General features: G+C 45.1%; 1 protein-coding gene across 4 annotated transcripts in view; it reads left to right on the top strand.

The window, feature by feature from the left end:
* Window positions 1–19,182, top strand: part of LOC138481404 (leukocyte elastase inhibitor-like) — a 459,314-nt gene that overhangs the window by 299,452 nt on the left and 140,680 nt on the right. For all 4 annotated transcript variants that reach the window (XM_069613538.1, XM_069613541.1, XM_069613539.1 and 1 more), the window contains 3 exons: window positions 587–733; window positions 8,403–8,520; window positions 14,264–14,406. In XM_069613538.1, coding sequence (XP_069469639.1) covers window positions 587–733; window positions 8,403–8,520; window positions 14,264–14,406 — 408 coding nt within the window. The remainder of the gene's footprint in view (window positions 1–586; window positions 734–8,402; window positions 8,521–14,263; window positions 14,407–19,182) is intronic.

Genomic DNA, 19,182 nt, shown 5'->3' with positions numbered 1-19,182 from the left:
GTGGCTGCGGCCAGAAAAGGCTGAAGGCATCCTTCCCCACCAGGAAGTGTACTTCTGTATGAAGGTTCCAGCCCCAGAAATCTCCCCCTTAGTGGCCGGAAAAAGTCAAATAATTGCTGCATGCCCTTTAAATAATTCTGCATGAAATACCGCTGTTCCCCGAAGAGGGTTAACCGAGCAGTGTCAATTCTTAAGAAGGTGAAACAGCATCTTACATCCCTTCACCATTTCAGCCTTTTGGGTGCATATGTATGTATGTCCTGAACAGAGTAGTCTGATTTTGCTCTAAGGGCATATTTAGGTTCTCGTCCTGGGAGATGTGCCAACAGCAAAATCTGTCTCCCCTGCCCCCCACCTCTAAATTTCAGGACATTACTGCAAACGTTTTTTAACTTTTGGTGCTGTGATACCTCGTGTTAAGAAAGTTGAAGGTGGGAAGGAATGAAAGGTTTTACATATTAAGAACTTAAGCAATGGCCTAATATCCAGGAGGCCGTGCCTCTAGCATTCTCTAGTAAATAGGGTCCCCCGGCTTCCATTTGTGTGTAACCGATGACAACGTGTTCTTTGTTGTTGTTCTTCTCAGAGGCTCCACCATGATGAGGAGGACGACACCAGAAGCATCCTTCCTGCTTACCGGGCGCTGAGCATGCAAATTAATAAAGCAAGCAGTAGCTACACTCTGGAAAGTGCCAGCAACATGTATGTGGAACAGACATACCAGGTCAAGAAGGTAAGTGAAATACCCGCAAAAGAAGGAAATAGACACATTGTTGCGTTTGATTCTTTACAACTGCAGGGTCATCTAAGTGGCACAGGGAGCCTCTGGATTGCCCTCAGTTTTATATGAGGGTTTCATTAAAAACAAGAGTGATCCTGTAGTGAAAACACCATTATTGGGCCTGCAAGGAGCATTGTTACCAGGTCTCAAGGCCTGCAAGGAGCATTGTTGCCAGGTCTCAAGGCCTGCAAGGAGCCTTGTTGCCAGGTCTCAAGACCACATAGCCCTTTCTTGGCACCGTGAGCATCGGAAACAAGTCCCTTCTTTTGAGATTTTGTCAATATAGTCCTTGTACAGGAGACTTTGGTCCTGATTCACAGAGTGTTTTCCTATGGGATTGCGCTATAAAATGCGGTATATAGTGTTTACATTGAATCCTGTATATCGAATCCCCATATATCTATTCTAAACCTTTATAGTGAATGTATTTAGGGTGAGGTAAAGGGTTACTTTTTTTGGGAAAGGGCCGGTGGGGGGGTTTTAGGGGTGGGAAACGAGGGGTTTGAGTGTGTCCCAAAAGACGCCCAAAAAAATGCATTCACTATAAAGGTTTTCAAGATAAAAGATTCGATATATGCGCATTCGTTATACATTACCTCGCTATAAAGACATGTAACCGCATGCTTGTATGAACCTTAAGCTTTGGGTGATGGGTTTAAGATGCCTTGGTGTTTCCCCATGTTAAACTTACATGCACCAATGTAGGGTTGCAGATCAAGAGGAAACACTTGGGTGCTCATTTTCTATAAATGAATAATTTGATTGTAACGTAAACAGCTACCAAGTGCCACATTTTCATCATTTGCACTGTGGGGTGCAAATGTAAAGGGCAAAAGGCAGTGTACAAGCAGACACGCCGCCTTTAGCTCTTAACATTTGCACCCTCCCCGGGTTTCATTTCAACTGGGAACGCTGCTTACCATGCATGCATGGTAAACAGCGTTCCCAGTTGAAATGAAACCCTCCTCCACATGCGAGCATGTCGGGGAGGGATTAATTTCAATTGTACTCGCTCACTACCAAGCTCACATGGCAGGGAGCGTGTACAATCGATCCCTATGGGGTCCGCCTGCTTTATGCTGGTGCATGAAGCAGGCAGACCCCATAGGGATCTGCAGCATCTGTGCCGGCATGAAAAATCATGCCAGGGTAGATGCTGGCACATTAGTAAGGCAGAGAGGAACGTGTTGGCGGAAAGGTAAATTGCATACCGCCCCTCTTCTCTGCTATACACATTTATGTAAATGAGCTGTGGTGTGATTGGAAGGCGTTGCAGCCTTGCTCAAGGCTTTTACACCTGTCAATCAGGTCAGGCTATGATCCCTAACTAAACAAGCCAACTCGTGCTTTGGGAATTAGTATCAGAAGTGGGTAGCAAAATAAATAATGGCAATGCAATTTTTTGGAATGAAGCTTACATTGGAGCAAGAATACATTTTTTTTTGTATCTAAGTTGTGAAGGTGGTTAGAAAAGATTTAGCCTGGGCTGTTGACCATAGCAATATCTGAGTTTAAATTGTATGTGATATTTAAAGAGAGTCAAGTGGCCGTCACTTAGCGCCTGTGAGGAATTTGATCAGCTATTTTGGTGAGTGGATTCTGCTCCTTCATGGGAGATTGACAACAGCATCCGTATGATTGATTTATTGATTCTAAGATCTGGTTGGTGCAGTGTTTTTATACAGCTCTTTTTGCCATCACATCGCATACCTTTCTATGCATTTTGCATAAAAATACCTTTTTTCTTTATTGGAAGTATGTTACTGCTGCTCCACTGCACAGACCGCCTTTGCTTTTGAGTGGTGAGGCCCATATTACAGTATTAGCTAGAAACCTTTCCTTTTTCATTTTTGTTGTTTTTCCTTTTTGCTGAAGACTGCTTTGGTTATGGTCTGTGTGGTGTTTGTTTGGAGACTTCGCACTGCCCCCCACCCCTTGATAATATGAGTGGGGCTATGGAAAAGAGTGGCGTCCACTTTGTCACCCCAGGCTGTGCCATATGATGTCAAATGTTCTTAATTAGGTTCCCTCACAGGCACACATAACTCAGTCAGATCCCCTATTCATTCATTAATGAATGCAGTAATCCTCTTGAATCTTTCCCGCCTGGGCAATCTTCTACTCCCAGCCTTCCCTCTATATTTCAACATCCAGCTTTTAAATGAGCAATAATCACCTGTTCCACAGGCTTGAACGGGTGGGAAAAAACGGCCTGAGCTGAGTTCAACGTGGGTACCTGGTGCCGGTACCACCCGTTCCAGCCTGTGGAATGGGTGATTATTGCTATTGGCACTCCAGGTTGCCAATCCGGTGCTAAGAAAAATGCAGCATTCATTGAAAGAAAATACTTTGTTAAAATGGCTGCCATGGATCAGGAAAGCGGTGCTCTGTACAGAGCCCCTCTTCCATTTCCATGGTGGTTTGCAGCAGAGAGACAGAGTGATAGCGGCTGCCACTTAATCAGGTAAGTGGTGTTAGGGGGGGATTGAAGGGAAAATTGGAAGGAAAGGGAAGGGAGGGTGGGGGGATTTAAGATGGCATGGCAGGGGAAGCAGCCATCGAGTTGCTCGGAACGTAGTCATGGTTCGTGTGATTCAGATTGCGATCCAAGCAACCTGATTGGTTGCTCCCCATGCCTGGGTGCTAATGTCCATTTCTCGTCCATCTTTAATCTAACTTCATAACGCCTTAACCAGCTCAGACCCAGGATTCTTAATCAGTCCCTTAAAGAAACACATCCCAAATCAACCTTGTTGCTGCTCAGACCATTTGTGGTTGGAGGTCTCCCTTTCATGATAGTCAGAATGGGTGGAAACATTTCCTGGAAAAGCCTCCTCTGATATCAGGCTGCATTCTAAAACAAAACTCACGCTTATTACGGGGAAATCCCCAAAGACCTGGCACTTCATGTAAAATGTACTTGATGTGTCCATCAGTGTTTCGCGTAGTGCTGACTTAGTGCATAGCTTCATAGGGTATCTAGGTTTATAACACCCACTGCCTGCAAATCCAGTGGCAAGAAGACACTAGTTGGGTAATGATCCACTCTGTAAGAGAAATCATAACACTGTAGCAGAATATTTTTTAAAAAAAAGGTTGCAGGCGCTCCCCTCCAGAAAGAACATGGCATGATAACCTGTTCAGAGATGAGAGTTTGCAGCACACGCTTTTTGCTGACTGTACCTTTCACAGATGGTTAATATCCATTTGCATATCAGTCTTTGTCCTGCCCACATGGACAGTCCAGCACCGAAATGCTATGGCGATTCCTCTCTGAACAAGATGAACTACAGCAACCCCATACACGTGTTTCAGCCTTGTTGGGCCTCATCAGTGAGGTGAAGCTGCGCCTCTCTGAGCACAGTGAGCAGGGAGTCCACGTCTGGTTGCCCCCAGGTAACTCAGGGTGACCAACCCCAAGTTCCTTACAAATATTTCAAAAAAAGGTAGCAGGCGCTCCTCTCCAGAAAGAACATGGCATGATAACCTGTTCTGAGATGAGAGTTTGCAGCACACGCTTTTTGCTGACTGTACCTTTCACAGATGGGAAATATCCATTTGCATATCAGTCTTTGTCCCGCCCACACGGGCAGTGCAGCACCGAAATGCTATGGCAATTCCCCTATGAACAAGAATGCCAACAGCAACCCCATACATGTGTTTCAGCCTTGTTGGGCCTCATCAGTGGGGTGAAGCTGTGCCTATGACCTCTGCCCGAATAGTTGTGTACCTGAAAATGGTGCAAAATGATCGACAGCTTCTGTCATGGCCGTATCAGCCATGTACCAGCGATTATTTGAGGTCAGAAAGTGGTGAGATGTGCTGATGAGATGGTTGTTCCGGCCGATGAAGAAGAGCGATATGTACAAATGTCACTTCATGGAATAGTAGAAGTGGTATGGTTGCTGCAGGATCATGTTGGGTGTTGGTTAGCCTTCTTGCCTATTCAGTGCCCAGCACTGAAGGTGGACTCATGAGTGGGTGCCAAGCAGATGCTGCCTAAAGACTAGGGTTTTAATTCTTACTTGAACTACTTGAGTGAGGGTCCTAATTTGGAGGGAGTTGTAAGAGTTCCATATCCCTGTCGTGTTACTCAAGAAGGATTGTTTGTGAGTTTTACTTTGTGACAGCCTAGGGTTTTGAGTCTGCTCAGAGCTTGCCCACTGATCAACACAGCAAAGCAACTCCTACAACACATCGAAGCCAACAACCTCCTTCATTCCAGCCAATCTGGCTTGTGACACAGATGCAGCACATAAACGGCTACCTTCAAGGTGATCGTCAATGCCCTTCAAATACTCGATGGTGGCCATCGTGCCCCCTGGTTCTCCTTACCCTCTCAGTAGCATTCGACACAGTAGGCCACCTGACACTCACTACATCTACAGCACCCCCTTGGGATCAGCAAGATCGTCCTCAGCTGGCTCAAATAGTACCTTTCTAATCACCACCATTTTGTGCAAATGGATTTCTCCAGATCACCAATTCTACCCATCACCTGTGGAGTCACGCAAGGATCCATCTCCTCCCTTTGTTCTTCAATCTTAACTGGAACCGCTTGGAACCCTCCTCGCTCCACACAACATCCACATTCACTAATACGCAGATGACATGAAGCTCTACCTCAACATATCCTCCATCAAAGAAACCCACAGGCTTAAGGCCTGACTCTCATTGATTCAGTCATGGATGCCCAGTGCTTACCAGAAACTCAACCCCTCAAACACTGAATTCCTACAGCTGACCAAAAACACTGAACACCGGAACATCCAGACCTAGCTCTTTGCTAAGCATCTTGAGCGCATCACACCCCAGCTGGTCACCTGTGCCAAGTCCCTTGGGTTTGACATTGACAGACATTTACAGACAACTCTGCTTCAAACAGCACATAGAAATGAAGACACAGATCTGCTGTGCAAGTCTTGGTCCTCTCCCACCTGTATGGTGGCAATGGATGGTGGCAATTCCCTTTGGAAGGCTTATGGGTTACTTCCCTTGCACCCCTGATATGTGTCCTACATGCTGCAGCACGACTCAAAGGACTCAGCAAATTTGACTACATCACCCCAACACTCATAAAATTGCACTGGTTCTCACTGTATGCCCATATCATCATCAAATCCTGCTGCTTGGTCTACAAGGCTGTCACCCTGAAGTCCCCAAGCTACCTCACTGTAAACAATCCACTAGAATTAAGGACATGAGCACATGAACTTTGCCAGTTCCGGAAGGAAAGAACCAGAAGACAGACTTTCTCTGTCTACACGCCTAGACTCTGGAACCTCCTCCCCATCAACATCAGACTGACCCCCTCGCTTCGACAGTTCAGGGATGATTTCAATGCCCTCCTCTTCAAGGAATGGCACCTCCCTAACACTTAGGTCCACACACTCTCCACTCCCCACCCTACCTGAGATTGAGTGATCTGATCTCCACTGTTTCCTCCCCTGGCTTGTAGATCCATTGCTGACAAATTGCCCATCCTCCCCATGCCCTGTTGCTAACTCTCCACTCCCTTGTTGGCCTGCTTCCCTCGCCATGTTCTTCCCCCTATGATTGTCAAGCTCTCTGTTGCTTTGGAGAGCTAGGCCTGTGCTCAATAAATACCCTGGGAGTCACCTGAGGTGCTCAGTTTGTCAACCAGGCAGCTAGAGAACGTGGGGCTACTTGTCAACACGTTCATGCATGGTGCAGAGGCACTTGAACAATATTCTGGCATTAAACAGGTGCCAGTGTACTTCAATTAGAATAAAGGTGATATTATTACATTCCCTTTGGAACTGTATGCATCTAGCAGCTGGGTAGAATGTTGCCTTTAAGGGGGCTCTACCGTCCTCCTAAGAAGGTGTTGCCACCATATCTGTGTATTTGAGAGTACCAAAATAAGGGTGGTAGTCTCAAAATTGGAGTTCTGTAGCTGTGTCTTATTCTTGCTCAGAAACGTCAAATCAATCATGCAGTGTGGGCTTCTTCGTCAGTGTGCATTTTTAAGTTGAATTGAGTATTGATGTGCAAGGCCAGGTGATCCCTGCACTTGGGGATGCTTCAAGGAAAAGCCACCAAGCCTTGTATTATTGAACCAAGGCTGTAATTAAGGGTTAGGGTTGCTGTTGGAAACAAGGCCGACATCCGTTTTGGTTCAGTGTGAGGTAGGTTTCTGAAATGGACGATTCACAGAGACAGGTTTCCAGTTGAAGGATTCTTTTCTCGTGTTGGTGTAAACCTCTCCCTGCACCTACGGTTCGAGCTCCACTTATCATCTGCGAGCTGTCAGAGACTTGGAGGACCGCACAGAGGGCAAAGAGATGTCCATGCACACACATTGGTGTGAGTCCGTGCAGAAGTTGGATCACTGGTTGGGAGCCATGCACTCAATCCCCATGCAGTTTGTTGGGGGGGGCAGTAATTACATTTCAACACAGTTTGTGAACATCTAGAAATGCTTGAGTTAGGGCCACTATTCTTCCAATTACTTTTTGGTGGAATAATATTGCATGGTTCCATGTCTTTATTTAGTTTTGTTTCCTGTGCGCTTTTATTGCACCGCGCAGGTTTATACCGTGCTACTGCTTCACATGCTTTGCCTTTGGTCTTATGGGGCTACTACCCTGCACGGTCGGTTCTGCTTGAAGGAGTGGTAAATAACTCCCTTTTCCTCCAGCATCCTCTTCTTTTGGAGGTGGAATCTCCATTCACCCCAGTCATGTCCGCTACCCCTCCTTCCTCATCTTATTTTATGCAGTCTGCCTCCCTCCCTTCCACGCGCTCCCTGTAACTTGAGTCTCATTCCCTGCCACCTCCCATCCCTTTCCCCACGCGCTCCCTGACGCCTCCCCAAACCAGGCTTAGCTTAGTGGTGTGCTGCCCTTAGCAGTGCAGTAAATACCCATGCGGCAAAGCCGCTGCCGTAAAGCACTCGCGCTGCTTAGCGCAGTGTCGGGAAACACATGCAAAGGACTCCACATCTGTGCCTGTAGCAACAAACATTCAAGGAACATCTCTGTCACATTTAGCTTTGGCACCAGGTGGTTCTTGCTTCTGTTTCGATTCCCATGTAAATACCAACTCAATTAACCACATGTATTAAAGGTATATTTTTGTTCAGGTCTTCCTCCTGAATCCATACTTTTCCAAGGCATTCTTTGGTTAGAGGCAATGCCAGCTTGCGTAGCGTTCACAGCTGGTTTGTTTTTTCCTTAAACAGTTTCCCATTTCTGCATCTGATACCGTGGTTAGCCCAGGGAGAAGGTGAGATAGTGGGAGGCCAATATAAGGGTTTAAAAATGAAACACAAGCGTCTGCCTTTTTCCGCATCTCAAACAGTATCTTAGAGCGAAAGTGCTTGTAAGGGCAATGCACCTTTATGAGGGTCTACCGTGATGAGAAGTTCAGTGGCCAATGCAGAATCAACCGCCCCGGGCATTTCTGATATCACTCAAAGGGAACGCCTGCTGCATGAGACCAATTTTCATGCACTTGACTGAATCAACAAAAAAATGCCATTTTGTAACACTAAGGGCACAGTTGGTTGATTCTATTAATAGAAAGCCATATTTCCCACTTATGAATTGATAGTCTGTAGATGGAACCATGACTGTATCCATCTTTGCTTACCTTCAAGGAATTTATCAGTGACATCAAGAAGTACTATGGGGCAGAGCCACAAAGTGTGAACTTCGTTGCAGAGGCAGAAAAAGCCAGACAGAACATAAATTCCTGGGTTGAAGACAAAACACACAGTAAGTATCCTTCCTTCCTTCCTTCCTTCCTTCCTTCCTTCCTTCCTTCCTTCCTTCCTTCCTTCCTTCCTTCCTTCCTTCCTTCCTTCCTTCCTTCCTTCCTTCCTTCCTTCCTTCCTTCCTTCCTTCCTTCCTTCCTTCCTTCCTTCCTTCCTTCCTTCCTTCCTTCCTTCCTTCCTTCCTTCCTTCCTTCCTTCCTTCCTTCCTTCCTTCCTTCCCTTCCTTCCTTCCTTCCCTTCCTTCCCTTTTCTTTCCTCTTTTCACTATCCCCGACCTTCCTTTTCTTTAATTCTTTCCTTATTCCCTACCTTCCTTTCTCTTTAATTCGTTCCTACTTTCCCTTTTCTTTCCTTCACCCTAATACAAATGTCAATTTTCGTGTTGATTTACCTGTATTACCTTTGCAGCACTAACTGCCTGAGTGCTACTTTGAGCTTTTATCAGCCGTTTACATCTTTTTCTTCCTCATAAACTGCTCAAGGCCCCACATTTCTGCAAAATCACAGGGGTTGTAGAAGTGTCGTCACACATTCTTTCACCTCCTTATGACATCCCACGACATGCCCCTGATGACTTCGGAAGAAGTGCCAAAGTGACATCTGAGTGCAAAAGAAGAAATAACTTCACAATCTTGCTCGAGGAATTAAAGGGCTGGGCTATCAGTCACAAAGGTCAGTATAAGTGTGCAGATACAATATCACGAGTTTTAGCCATGCCGTCATTACCGGCATGGCTACCTCCAAACTCGTGTTCGGGTCCCGAAAAAAGGGTATTACCGGGCCAGTCTGACTTTTGCGGGCCCGGTAATTCCCATTTTCGGGACCCGGTACGTCCCCATTCCCATTTGAGCCTGCATAGGGCTCATGGGAATGGTGAGGATGCTAACAACGGACCCGTTAAATACAGGTCCGTTGTTAGCATCCTGGTCTGCTCGCGGGTGCCGTTATGTACGCCTGGCCAGACCCCACTTGCATACCGCCACCCGTGAGCAAACTCGTAATATGGCGGCCCGGTATGAATGGTATGAACGTTCATACCGCGGCCGCCAGGGTCGTAATGAGGCCCAATGTCTGATGACAGCTCTAAGACTACCCCGCCATCAGTTGCTCTGTCGGAGGATATCCGGCCATTAGTTCCTTGTTGGTTCCTGTGGAAGGGGGAAGTGCAGTGCAATGCGTCTATCTTTACTGCTCTGCATGCCAGAAACACAGGAGAAACAGCCCAGAGTACTCATCTGAAAGTGGCTGAAGGCACATCTCCCTCACCTTTTTACACCCCATGGTCTCTCCATCTCCAAACAATCTGTATGCCATGGGAATGTCCGAGGGGCACGCATGCATATCCAGTACAATTAGGAAGTGCCATGACAAGGTTGGCCATTGGCCACGGCTGGCTTTCTCTCCCTTACGTTCTTTCAAGGCATGTTTTGGGCAGCGGGAGCTTCATCCCAGAATCCATCTGAGCAGGTTGAGCGCCAGCCCCAGACACTTCAGCCATTAACACAGTTAAAAACAAGGCTCCATTGGGTCCCCTATCTGCGACGGAAATCCATTCATAATTGGTAAACAGTAAATCAACCTCGGTGAAATCTCAGACCCAACCCCTTGCCAAAGAGACGCAGTGCCTAATGGACCAACTTACACCTATCAACGCTCTGATGGAAATGGCAACCGTAAAAATGAGTGACCAGCCAGAACACATTTATATCCCTAGTAATGGCCTATCCAAAGTAGCGCACCATAATCTACGAAAGACTCAATAAAAACTCATGGGCAGGCAGGAAAGAATACAACATCAGGCAGCATCCAATGAAACCTGCCTTAAATGCACTCTATTGGCTCCCAGGGGAGTTCAGGATGACTTTTGAAATTGTGTTGAGCACGCACAAGCTCTACAAGGGAAGCACCCAGGATACCTGCAGAAAATCATTCTCCACTATAAGCAGGAGGGGGCCCTCAGCTGAAGCAGCACTCAGCCACCCAATTTCCAGTAAGACGTCCTTTAATCGCGGGATGTTTTTTTCGCGGGTTTGTTTCCGCGATATTTTTGCCGAAACAATTCATCGCATTTTTTTGGGGGGGGTTGGAAAAATATATATATTGGGTGTGGGTGTTCGGGGATGATAACGTTTTTTCGTAAAAAAATCTGCGGTAAAAAAGCCAGTGAAAAAACATTGCGCAATGAAATGACATGGAACCCAATTTCCTGTGTGGCCGCTGCTCTTCTTGACCCCTCCTGGATCCTCAAGGCCTGCTCGCAGTCCTCTGTGAGGCATGCTCCTGTCTCACTGCAGCTCCTGAATGTCGCTCAGCAGTGAGGCGCGCAAAGAAAGAACAAACTCCTGCCTCGGCCTCTGGGGCTCTAGTCAAGAGCTCCAAAGCATCAGATATAATGCAAGAGGGTTTAAGACATTGGGCCTAAGGTTTTATAAAAACATTGTTGGAAGATCCCACGGCATCAGTGGTGCATTGCTTTCTTTTGCAGCATTCGTCTTGCCTTGTGAGACAACAAGGTGACCAGGATCAAGGGACAACAAGTTGTTGCACATGGACAATGAGAGTAGAACATGTGAGGTTAAATTCCCTCAAAAACCCTGCACTAATGCACAGCGTATATAGTGTCAAATCTAGCCTAATTTGCATAATGTACTAACGCACCAAGTAACATGTGATAGTAACATGTGTAATGATCAGGGAGTGTAATGACAAATGACTAATTGACTCATGTTGTTCAACAAAAAAAAACAAGTTGGGAGCCAAGCGAAACCGGATCTCCCCCAATGGTTACAATATAGATTTCACCAATCAGAGAGTGACGAGGAAAAAAAGGGAAAAGGCAAAGCCAGAAAAACCCTCGGCATGGATCGTAGGCTTAAGCGGATCGGAACAGCTTCTTCAGTAGAGATGAGTGCAGATTGCATGGCAAACAGAACGAGGCTTCAGAAAGCTAAGAGCAGGCAGCACGCCAAGCCGAGGATTCTTTGGGAAATGAGAACACGAACAGCATGAAGGCTGGAATGCAGAGCGAAAAAGGATCGCAAGAGGAAGGCAGAAGAAAAGTTAAACTGCAGCAGGAAGGAGCATCGGCACAGGGAGATTACCTGTTTTTAGACGCAAAGTTTTTTCTGTTTCACTTCCTTTTACACGGAGGACGTGATGGTGTGCGTTGCGTCGGACGCCACATTGGAGAACAACTAGACTGCAGATGAAGGATCAGTCTACGCTTGAGTGCATTGGCATGATGCTGGAGATGCAGGCATCTCGATAGGGGCAAAGGGATATCTTTCACAATGATAATATTCTGTTGTGGTCTAGTGAAAATTGAAAAATAGACTGGATGAGGTGGAAAATGTGCACTAGCTAAAATGACACCAGATAATGAACTGTTGGTATTAGGTAGTGAAATTGCGCCAAGAGACTGAGTGAGACGTTTGTACAAAGTCTATAACAAAAGATAGGTAGCCTGCACTAGTGATATTAGTTTAGGTGTAGACTTAAATGAAGACCTGTGCAGTAAACTATGTAGGACTTCTCCTGCTTCTGGTTGAGTCACGTGGGGTGGGGTCCTGCAGACAAGTAATAGATTGATTAAAACCCCTAAACTGGTGAACGGCTGGAGGTCCCAATATTCCTACAGTTTCAAATACATGTTCTCCTCCCCTGTCCATGACTCATAAACCAGGAATGATATGCTGCTCCTTTCTGGTACAATTGCTAATGGTGTATTCGTCTCTGAATTCCAAAGAAAAGGTGTTTCACAACATACCAGTGTGTGGCTTGATTCAGAAATGGTTGATGACATCATGAGTTGTGATAGATGAACACTAAATACATTTCCTTCGAACGATGATGAATACAATTAGAAGGAATACTTCCAATGCTAGGGGCGGGGATATGCACACAAGTTGTGCGGGATACATTCAAGGCCACAGTCTGGAGTGAATTCGTCAACCATGCGTCATATAGTAAAATTAGAGAGCCTGCGAGATGAGTATTCTGGAAAATAAGCTAAACGAGGCAGAAAAATTGCATGCCACTATTAATCAGGAAATGGAAAGCAGGGGCAACGTGCTCGACTTGGAAGCAAGACGATACGGAGCACCACAGGTTCGATCCAAGCGTCCGTGCTTAGAAACCTCTGGGTATTAGGCGCGCTATAAATAACCTATCATATCATATCCCAAATGTACAAATAACAATGGGACCCAAAGAATAGAGAGCCTATCGCGACAGCATGTTGGATTACGTTGTTTATTACAATGTGTCCTGCACAAAAGGAAGTTAGGGACATTCTTTTTCACTTTCCATGGGGGGACTAACCATGTTTTTCTAATTGATGAAACCTATTGTTTGCTCTGCTGCTAACTAAATCTACTTCTTTAGTTTCTCTCTGGTACTGCACAGTCTTTAAGTTCAGGCCTTCTGTCTCATCCCTATTGCATGTGGTGTACCTCAGTGTTCTTCCCCCAGACCACTTTTATTTACCATTTATATTTTTTCACCTTGATGACTGTCATTCGTCATTTTAATATTCCTTTTCATTCTTATGATGACGACATTCAACTTTTCTCAGGTCTCTGGTCCCAAGGAATCCTCCAGTCAAGTTCAGCTTTGTCTTAATGAAATGAAATTAGGTCTGGCACACAATAACCTCCAGATAAATCCCTCCAAAACCGAGATCATGTTCCTGGGACCTAAACATCCATTACAGGATTCATCGAGACAACCCCTGCTTCCTTTGCTGTTTGGCATTCCACTTATCCAATATGGTTAAAAATCTCGGTGTCATTTGGGATTCTGAAATGACACTATCCAAACAGGTCAATGAAGGCGTCATATGCTCTTCTGGATCCGGATGCTGAAAAGCGGTCTTCCTTACTGTTGTACCGACTCTCAGCATCCCTCAGGAAGTTCTTTAAGTGAGATGTATTCAAGTTACAGGCCATCTCAGCAAGTGCATAAGATATTACATGGAGGACACACCAGTGCCCACCACCCAGGTCGCATCTCACCAACTGATTGGTCTGGAACCCTGAGTAGGGCATTGTACGATTCACAGCAATACACATTCCAACAATGACATCACAGACGCTGTGACATCATACAATGCACACTCACCTGCTGAGACAAACACATCAGACAATGCAAGACTTACCTCCTTCACTTTGACCATTGACTATACCAGTGCCCTTTATGCAGGACAGCCAAAATATCTGGTACACTGCCTTCAAACCACCCAGAATGCAGCAGTTCGACTCATCTTGAAATTGCCTATAGAGGCACAAATCTTAACCGGCAGACATAGCTTACATTGGCTATCCATACATCACTGAATCACATTTAAGGTGTCGTGCTTGGTATTTAAGCACATCCATGGGCCGACTCTACGTTATCTTGTCACAAAATTAAAATCTACCAACATGAACGGTCTCATCACTCTGCTCATCTACATCTATTGAATAATCCCATGACGCATGGTACAACATTTGTTCTTTGGATCGCCCCAGTTCCACAGAGGAGTTCTGTGCTTCAGTTTCATATATTTGAGGCGAGATCATGAGTTGACTACTTCCCAATGTGGTGTCCTGTCCAACATGTTATTAGTTTTCTAAGCAAAATTGGCATTTGATCTGTGCTGCTATTTAGATCTTTTTGTTATTTGATCACCAAAAATGTATATCCATGTCCTTTGGGCTACACATTTCCACATAAATGAGATTACATTGTCTTCTATTTTTTCCAAGAAAAAATTGAGAACCTTTTGCCTGCCGGTGCTCTTGACTCATCTACAATAATGGTTCTGGTGAATGCCATCTACTTCAAGGGAAACTGGGCAGACAAATTTGGCGTGGAACACACCGAAGAAAAAGAGTTCAGACTAAGCAAGGTAAGTGACGAGCACTCAAAAATAATAAAGTGTAACTGCTGAACAAATCAGACTTTTGGCAAAGTTATGCTCAAAGTGGTCCTGTGTTCAGATACTGATCCTAAATGTTATCAATGATGTTACCCCCATTTTGATTTAGTAACCTAAGTGTGTCAGGGCTGTGAGCCTGCTGCATGTATGTATGTGTGTATTGAGTTTTTTCAACCGCAAATCGAGCTTGGATGTAACAGATGTGAAAAACCTGAAGGCGCCCGACCCACTAGTCACCGGGGATCTGTCATCCAGGTGGCCAGGACACGGCCATCGCTTTTGGATCCAGTACCCAGAGGTGGAACAGTGCGTGAGGATCACCTGGATGATGGGTCTTCGGGGAGTGGAAGCGGGATACCGGATGGTGAGACGCAATATCCCCTTCCCTGTAACACCTTTTCCCCATCCTACCAGGTAGAATACCTAGGAACTTTCCCAACACAAACACTTTCTCACGGACAGCTCACCACGAGCGACAACAGACTAACACCAGAGCCTTTTTCCTCACACGTCCCAATACAATGGTCAGGCAAGGTCAGGCAAGTACTGATCATTAAACATACCTGACTTCCATCACCCTTCCCCACACAGATAAAAGGCGGAGCATGAAAGCACACTCGGAGCGAGACAAAGCACATGAGGAAACAGCAGTTCCAAGAATGCAGTTCAATACGGGGAGAAAGACGGCGAGACCAGAGAGGGTTGCAAGGAGGGAAGTGCCCTTGACCTTTAAAGACCATTACTTTTGTGAACCTTGGAAAGTAGGAAACCTAAGACCAGGAATTAAAGCTGATCAAACCTGCACGGTGTGTCGGAGGTACCCGGGCTCTTCCGTATCGATAACCAAGGCAGGGGGGAGCGATTCCCACCATGGTACTGTCCTTGGCTCCTACAACAAAGCAGCGTCAGAAAAGACAGCAAAGCCAGTGAGTCTGAGAGACTGATACCAAGCCAGCCTGTGTTTGAATCAAGGTTTCAAGTGGCAACATTGTATGAGGAAATCTAAAGAGAACAGTGTCTGAGACGTATGTGACGAGCTACGCAATATAATTGGAAACCGAAGGAGTGACTGAACTTTGGGAGGCCAAGAAAAGATACCGTAGACAGAATGGTCCGGCGTCATATCGTTGCTCATTTGAAAGTCTCTGTAAGGTATCCAACTGATGCTAAGTGTGAGATCGAAGTGGTCCTGCAATGGGTCAAGCTAAACCCTGTGCACATTCAAAAGTCTTCGACAGTTTAATGTACACTGCAATTGGTCCGAGCCCAGCTGAGGGAGACAAATTTGGTAAAAGAAAGGGATCTGAGCCTGGCTGAGGGTGATCCAGGGTGAACACCCAAATTGAATAATTGTAAGAAGAAAATAACTTTTGCATCTTGTTTTTGTACATCAACCCCTCTCAATCAAGAGACCTTTAAGAAGCAAAGAGACTTGGACACAGAAGGTCCTGATGTTGGTAATGGAACTGTATCCTCGTGCCGTAGAAGCCAGAGTGTGTGCTTTGCTCGAGTGAACCACCTTGCCCCACACTAAAAACGTGGTGAAGGCAGGCCAACGGCCCGAACATCCTGACATATCATTTTTTAACACTTCTTTCTTTTTCATGAACACTACCCGAACTACTTGTAAATTAGTGGTAAGTATTGGCAATCATTTTTTTTTAGTATAGGCCCCTTTTATTTTGACAAGACTCCACTAAGACTGCATTGTTATTATTTGATGGCCGTATCTTGCTCCCATCTGTATATTTAGGTTTGGATAGGCGTTCATCAGACTTTGTGAAAGTTCAATAAACACCCTTGAACTGTGGTCACTTGTGTCTGTCTTACTGATGATACCATGCCTTCCTTACACTGAGCACTGTACACAAGGATGTCTTAATAGAAAGCAAAGAATCCTAAAGCCACAGTTCAAAGGTTATGGAGAGGGGAAGGGGGTGGAAATTGCTGAGGTGAAGGGTTCATACTATGCGTCTGCAAGTTTCCGCAGATCTTTGGCCCATGAGATGTTCTTTGAAGAGATGGGTCTTCAGCCCTTTTTTAAATTGCAGGATGCATTTGGCCAGTCTGGAGTCAGGTGGAAAGTTGATCTCTTTTCTTGGTACGTAGTTGGTTTCTTGGTTTGAAATCGGGAGATATCCAGGCTTCTCGGGATGCATTGGTCTTCCATTTTGAATATTACTAAGTAGAATATGACTTAAATTGTAAGAAGAAAACTCCATTAAAAGAGTCTACCAATGACATTGGGGGTCACATGAAATCTTTTTGAGCATCTCCTTGAAATGCCTGAACATGCTAATTTGGTCGCGCCAGTAAACATTGCATACTCGCAGCTTCTGTGTGCGCCTTAATTAGATATGATAAAGTAAAAAATTCTTGATAGGGGCTTCAGATCATGGGGGGCGTGTGTGTTTTCTACTGAATATCATAACAGATATTTGTTTGCATTTTCTCATTCAGAAGAAGAGCAATTATCATGTTTGCCAATTGAAAAGTTTTGCAATTGGATCTAATTGTAATCCTATTTTGCAACAATACACAAATATGAGAGCTATTTGTTTTTATAAGATTTCACACTGTAAACCAGTAAATTGAAAAAGAGGTGTCAAAAAGTTACATTTGTGTTTTTAAGTAAAAACATTTAGGATTCTGTTCCAGTATGTGCAGATGGAGAAGAAATGCACACTACGTTTACAGAGTTTTTCTCAGCATTTGCGCATTGCATTTCTTTGCTTGATGGGTAATAGCTGCGCCAGTGCAAGGTAAATATAGGCATATATAGTGCATTTCTACGTGGTTCTGTTATCCCTGTCAGCCATATAGTGCATTTCTGCATGGATGCGTTATCCCTGCACCAATAACAGACATCCACCCTGCGAATTGTGCCAGTGTTTGTTCAACAGCCACGATAAATAGAAATCAATGATGGAACAGTGTCTACCATTGCTGATTACCGGCATGTGAACGAGTGCATATCTGAGATTACCCTGGAGCTACTTCATGCATGAAAGCTGCAGCAACCCAGATGGTTCCATGACTCCTGCACCCTTCACTGCACACATGCCATGACTCACTGTTTTGTATCTACTGTGTGAGGACTGGGCTGAGTTCAACCATCACATGAACCTACATAGTGAGGTTGGAGGTACTTTGAGGACCAGTATAGCCGACCCCCTCTGTGAAGTGTGCTCTGGATGCGGACTGAGGGGTTTCCCATTTCTCTTTTCTATTCCCTGCAAGGCCTGCATCAATAGTCCTAACTTGTTCCAAGTCAAAGGTCACCTCTAGACCGGAAAGGAGACTTGAAAGCCGCATCACCTTTAATGCATACCATTTTCAGTTACAAAACCTGGAGCAGATTCTAAAATATATTAACCAGATTCAAAGGGGGAAAACTTGCCAGGAAATTCTAAATGCCAGAAGAGCACCCTCTCCCCACTTGTAATCCAGAGTCTATAAAACACGTCATCAAATAATTTCACAAAACCTACTATCATTGTGAATGACAGCTCCTGAAATTCAATATTCTCACACTCCCATACCCTGGACATAACAGCTCCCGAAATTCAATATTCTAACAATCCCATACCCTGGACCAGAAAGCTCATCTGTTATGAGTTTACCAAAAAACCCAAATTTGCATCCTAACCCCCACTCACAAACCCCTGGTCAGTCCATTTCTCCCAAAAATGCATCTGTTCACCAAGAAGAAAACCTGAACTGGAATTTGAGAACGGATAATGAAAATAAGGAGCAGAGCAGAGAAAATAGAAAGGAACCACAGTAGACTGACAAGTCATCCTTAACAAACTAATTCCTAGTGTTTTCCCAGGGACTTTAGAAACCCAAATTCAGACCCTTGCATCGGTGATGGCAGACTTCAGGTGGCCAGCGCAGGAGCATGGACAGAGTGTGTTAATACAACCATACTACATCTAAGGGACAAACTGCAGACTCCTTGCGAAACAAAGAGAGACTTGAGATGAGACCCCATCTCTTGAAACCTTTGCTCCTGCCTCCATTTCTGTACAACTAACCAGACAGTATAAGGGCCAGTTCCTTTTCTACCATTGCCTGACAACTAGCCTCACCCCATCCATAAAAAGAGGCACAAGTTCTCATTGTTTGTCTTGGACCGGGATGAAGCAGATATACCTGCTGCTCCTTGATAAAAGAGGAGGCTGCTGCCTGGACGACTACATTGATAAAAGTGTAGGCTGCTGCCTCTAGCAAGCCAGTGAATTGGCACGGCACCAAGCATCGGTGCTAGCTACACCACAGTAGGACATTGCAGAATGACAACGAAGTGTATTTAAGCAGCCTGAGTTGAGATGGCTGTCCCTTCCATACAAAAATAAGCAGAGCTGCAAGCAGTTGGGTGTCAACGCTCTTGCAATTACACAAGGAACATAATGAGACTTGATGGCACAAGCCTTTGAACTACAGACCAGCTGGGTGGTATACTTAATTTAAAGTTGTACTAACTACTTATGGGTCCTGAAGAAAGGGTGAACAACAAGACAACCCACTGAAACCTGTCGACCAGATACGTAGTAAGATGCCCATTTAACAACTTGATACCCTTGATAAAACATTGATTTAAAATGTCCGTTTTTAGGCTAATAAGTAGGAGCATTAAAATAGTTTATCTACTACTTAGACTAATGATCCGGGCACTTTGTTTGTTTTCTGGAATTGTAATCCAATTTTACATTGACACTGTCATCTTTGGACTTTTTCAGCCAC

The sequence above is a fragment of the Ambystoma mexicanum genome, chromosome 5p (assembly GCF_040938575.1).
Source record: "Ambystoma mexicanum isolate Mex_15411 chromosome 5p, UKY_AmexF1_1, whole genome shotgun sequence".
Classification (NCBI taxonomy): Eukaryota; Metazoa; Chordata; class Amphibia; order Caudata; family Ambystomatidae; genus Ambystoma; species Ambystoma mexicanum.
Note: the sequence above shows the minus strand (reverse complement) of the source record. Positions and strands in the feature narration are given on the sequence as shown.